Here is a 3936-nt window from a genome sequence, read left to right as displayed (position 1 = left end):
GTCTCTGAGCCTTTGTCTGGAAACGAAAGCCTATAAATTTTCGTTGAAAGGGAAATAACTCAAAACCGGAAGTAACTTTTTGAAATTTTAGCCAGCATTCTGATAGAGTTTATAAACGTCTATAACCTCTGAAAGTTTGAGCGAAATCCGTTGAGAAATGAGCGACTTACGAGGTCTCAAAGTTGGCGTCTAGGAAAAAAAAAAGAATGATAGGGAATAATCTTAACCATCAGAATCAGTAGAAGGTCTTCCGTTGGAAACGGAAGACCTTAATTACGCCTAGCTAAATTTAAACAAACAGTTGATGTCCCTGGTTAGCTAAAATATATTGATGGGTGTATTCACATACTCGGGAAATGATTTACTGTAACTGTTATCTCGAGATTTTTTGGGGGATATTAGATTAGTTATAGACTCCTTTACTCTGTATATAAAGTGAATAGAATTCGGTTTGCATGATTTTCTTTATTATTTTTCAAACATGAAGCGTTTATCGTGTTTCTCGTTTGTTGTAATAAGTTTGTTTGGGTCCCACGCTTTCTCAGTTCTAACAGACGGCAATATAAAGAACTCAACAGACTTAGACTTCGGTTCACTTGATACTAAACACGTTGACGTACTTCGACAGCTTCTAAATCAAGAGACACTGATCCGAATGACATTAGTGAAAAATGTCCACGCACTGATGAAAGACATGGTCTCCCTTCAACAAAGTCTTGTCTCTTCAGAAAGCGAGATGTCTTCACTTAAAGACACAACCACCAGAGAAATAACCGAGTTGAAGAAAGAGGTGCGATCGCTTAAGCTGGAAAAAAATCGATTAAGCAGCAAAGTAACCAGATATAATGAGAATATTGAGTCTTTAAAAGAAAATTTAACAGTAGTGGACGCCAGTCGCCGGGTGTTCGAAACGCAGCTACTACAGGAAAAAGAAATGTTTGAACAGAACACGTCCGGTATCTTAGCAGACATTAAAACTGAAGTTCGGTATTTGTCTATTACACTTCTGGACCTCCATAAACACAGTCTGGAAATCGAAAAGAATATTCCTGAACTCATTGACAACAGATACGAATTGATATCAGGGAGACTTAATAATTCTCTGGAGGCTTATAACACAGAACTGAGATCAGCCAACGATAAACTGAGTTTGGCTCTTACTGACCTACAGAAAAGCCAACAGACCATGACAGATTCCTTATCTGGTGAGAACAATGTAAAGAAATGCAAGTTTTGTTGTAGTTAGTTTTAAAAAGATATCTAGTTACTAGTAAGTAAGTCAAAAAATATTGAAATTTATTACTTTTTCCATATTTTAAATGATTAAAAATTTTATAGTACTTTTAAACCCTGCTAGCCGAAATGTTTCCCTTCCTTGTGGTTCTTAATCTAATTTTCCTAACATTTTGGACAAATGCTTGATATTTCAGTGAAATTTTTAAATATCACCCTTACAGCATACACCTGTAATCGCTAATATGCATTGTTGAACCGCGGGGGCACGCGGTTTTTACCTGAGACACCTGTACTAAACGCGATGAGATTCACACCGCGGAGGTGCGCGGTATATGCATAAACCGCGTTGACTGTACTGTACGTCAGAGACTTCATGGACCACGAGCATTCTGGGAGTGTTGCCTTGACAATACTAGTCCCCTACCAGCAAGCGTAACCTATCTCCCATTTAAATTTGAAAATGTCTTGATTCCTTCAAATATCACTGAATCGGAATAAAATGCAAACTTTATCTTGAACTCATGAAAGTAGATTCAATTACCAAAAATCAGCTCAGTATATGAAAGCGTTTGGGGAAAAAAATGCGGATAACCCCATCTCCTCTAGCCATTAAGGGTTTCAAATACGCTACTCTCCTCATAAACCCTTGGTTTACGGTGCTATAAAGCTGTTTTTCTAAGTTGTGATTGGGGTCGATAACATCGTTCGTGTGATAGAAAACCAAGGGAGACAGACTGACAGATAGACTGACGGACGGACGGACAGCTAGACTGACAGAAGGACAGATGTTTATCAAACCTATAGTTCCCTCCGTTTTCACCAGTCAAAAGGGAATATTTAAATGACGATAAAATCTTAATTTACTACATGGCAGAAGATTTAACATACGAAAACAACATACATTACTCAACTTTCGTTATTCTGTCTTTACAGATCATATGAACAACACAATGGAAGACCTACAATCGGAACTCAAACAAACTCAGTATGAACAATTAAAACTCTCGTCTTCTGTGTCATCTCTAGAGGTGTTCCGACTGAATTTAACCAACAGGCAGTGTGGTATGTATTAAAAACAACGATAGTTTTTTTTTTCAAAACATTGTACATTTTATTTGAGTAGGGCTTCTTTATCATTTACGGATTACTCGATAAATTCTCACTTCTCGTTACTGAAAAATCATTTAAAAGTGTAGTCACTGAATAGCAAAATTGATTCCAACTTGGAATTAACATTTATTTTATTAATAATTACCGTATACCTTTCTACAGTTTACTATATACTATTGGACTTTTACGAGAAGCACTGACTTTCACAGTTGACGCTTTTCTTGACATTTAAACCTGCATCATGTATGGAGGTACGGAATTGATAATAGATAAGTACACCTTTCTAGTGGTCATAGGTAGTGCCCCTTATGTTGTTAGGGGCGCTAACATGTGAAGACCGGGAGTTGAGGGTAGGTAGGTTGTCGTTTTCTTAAAGGACAACTGATTTACGCTTTGAAATAAATGTCATTTGGTTGAATTAAGTGTTCAGCTAAATAATTATTTCGTAAAAGAGTTTCCGTATATTGTTCTAGTGTAAAAGTAAGCTGTCAACTGTAAAAGTCAGTGCTACTCGTAAAAGTCCATTATTCAAACACAATTGAAGTTTGTGGAATTTCTATTTATTTTTTGTTTGTTATCCCTAACTTTTTAAATTTTGAATTCATTCTTGAATACCAATAATTTTATTAAAAATTAATTACTATTTATAGTTAAATTTAGTAGTAATTTAATATTAAATTAAATTAAATAAATACTCGAAACAATTGAGAGCTAGTAAAGTGAAACATTACAATTATGTTTTAGGTGTGTTTATAAAAGTAGCCTTCACCGCAGGAATAACGTCCTCCGACTCTTCATGGAGCGGAAGTACACTGATTTTCCCCAAGATAATATTTAATACTGGTGGAGGTTACAACCCCACTACAGGGATGTTCACGGGCCCCGTGGACGGGCACTACGTCTTCTTCGTCAGTGTTCAGAGTTATAGCACAAAGGAAATTCGGGTGGACATTGTATGGAATGGAGATTCTCAGGTCAGGACATTTGCCAACGACAATGGTGATAATGATTATTACGAGACAGGAGTTAACCTGGTTGTGCTAAGGCTTAATCAGGGAGACAAGGTGTGGATCAAACGTTATTATGGCTCTGGTTACGTTTCTGACTCTATACCCGTCACCACCTTCTCTGGATTCCTTTTGTAAAAAAAAAAATGATTACAATAAGGAAAGGATGAGGACAATGGGTCTAATGGCATCGTTATCAGATGCTCGCAAGCTTATAAAAAGTCGATTTTATATGTAATAGATTCCCCGAAAATATTCCGAGACATACAGTAGGTTTCAGTCGAGTTTTATGGTATGCAAGTGTTTGAAAGAGGATCCAAAATAAATGAGCTATTTAATATTGCTTTCTATAAAAATTAGTTCATTATGATTTATTTGTCTTGTCTTTAATTTTTTATATTTGTATAATCATGGGTCTTCTGAATATATCAACTTTGTGAATTAAAGTGCACATTCAATTGTGATAGCAAGAACTTGGAATAAATTTGCATGTTCTCCGAAAGTTTCGGTTTGTTATCAATCTTCATATGTATGCATCCCATTGTACGAGGTTGATGAAGGATCTTGATGTTATACGAGTTGT

The 3936-nt window shown here is 36.0% G+C and overlaps 1 protein-coding gene across 1 annotated transcript; it reads left to right on the top strand.

Annotated features, from left to right (window-relative positions):
• Nucleotides 1–481: 481 nt before the first annotated feature.
• On the top strand, nt 482–3676 carry LOC134237033 (uncharacterized). The gene is made up of 3 exons (XM_062719116.1): nt 482–1205; nt 2170–2298; nt 3091–3676. Exons 1-3 carry the CDS (start codon nt 482–484, stop codon nt 3489–3491), a joined length of 1254 nt encoding a protein of 417 aa, XP_062575100.1. The 3' UTR covers nt 3492–3676.
• Nucleotides 3677–3936: the final 260 nt, after the last annotated feature.

This window comes from Saccostrea cucullata, unplaced genomic scaffold (assembly GCF_032062105.1).
Source record: "Saccostrea cucullata isolate Sc308-1 unplaced genomic scaffold, CSIRO_AGI_Scuc_v1 ctg3416, whole genome shotgun sequence".
NCBI classification, from domain to species: Eukaryota; Metazoa; Mollusca; class Bivalvia; order Ostreida; family Ostreidae; genus Saccostrea; species Saccostrea cuccullata.
Note: the sequence above shows the minus strand (reverse complement) of the source record. Positions and strands in the feature narration are given on the sequence as shown.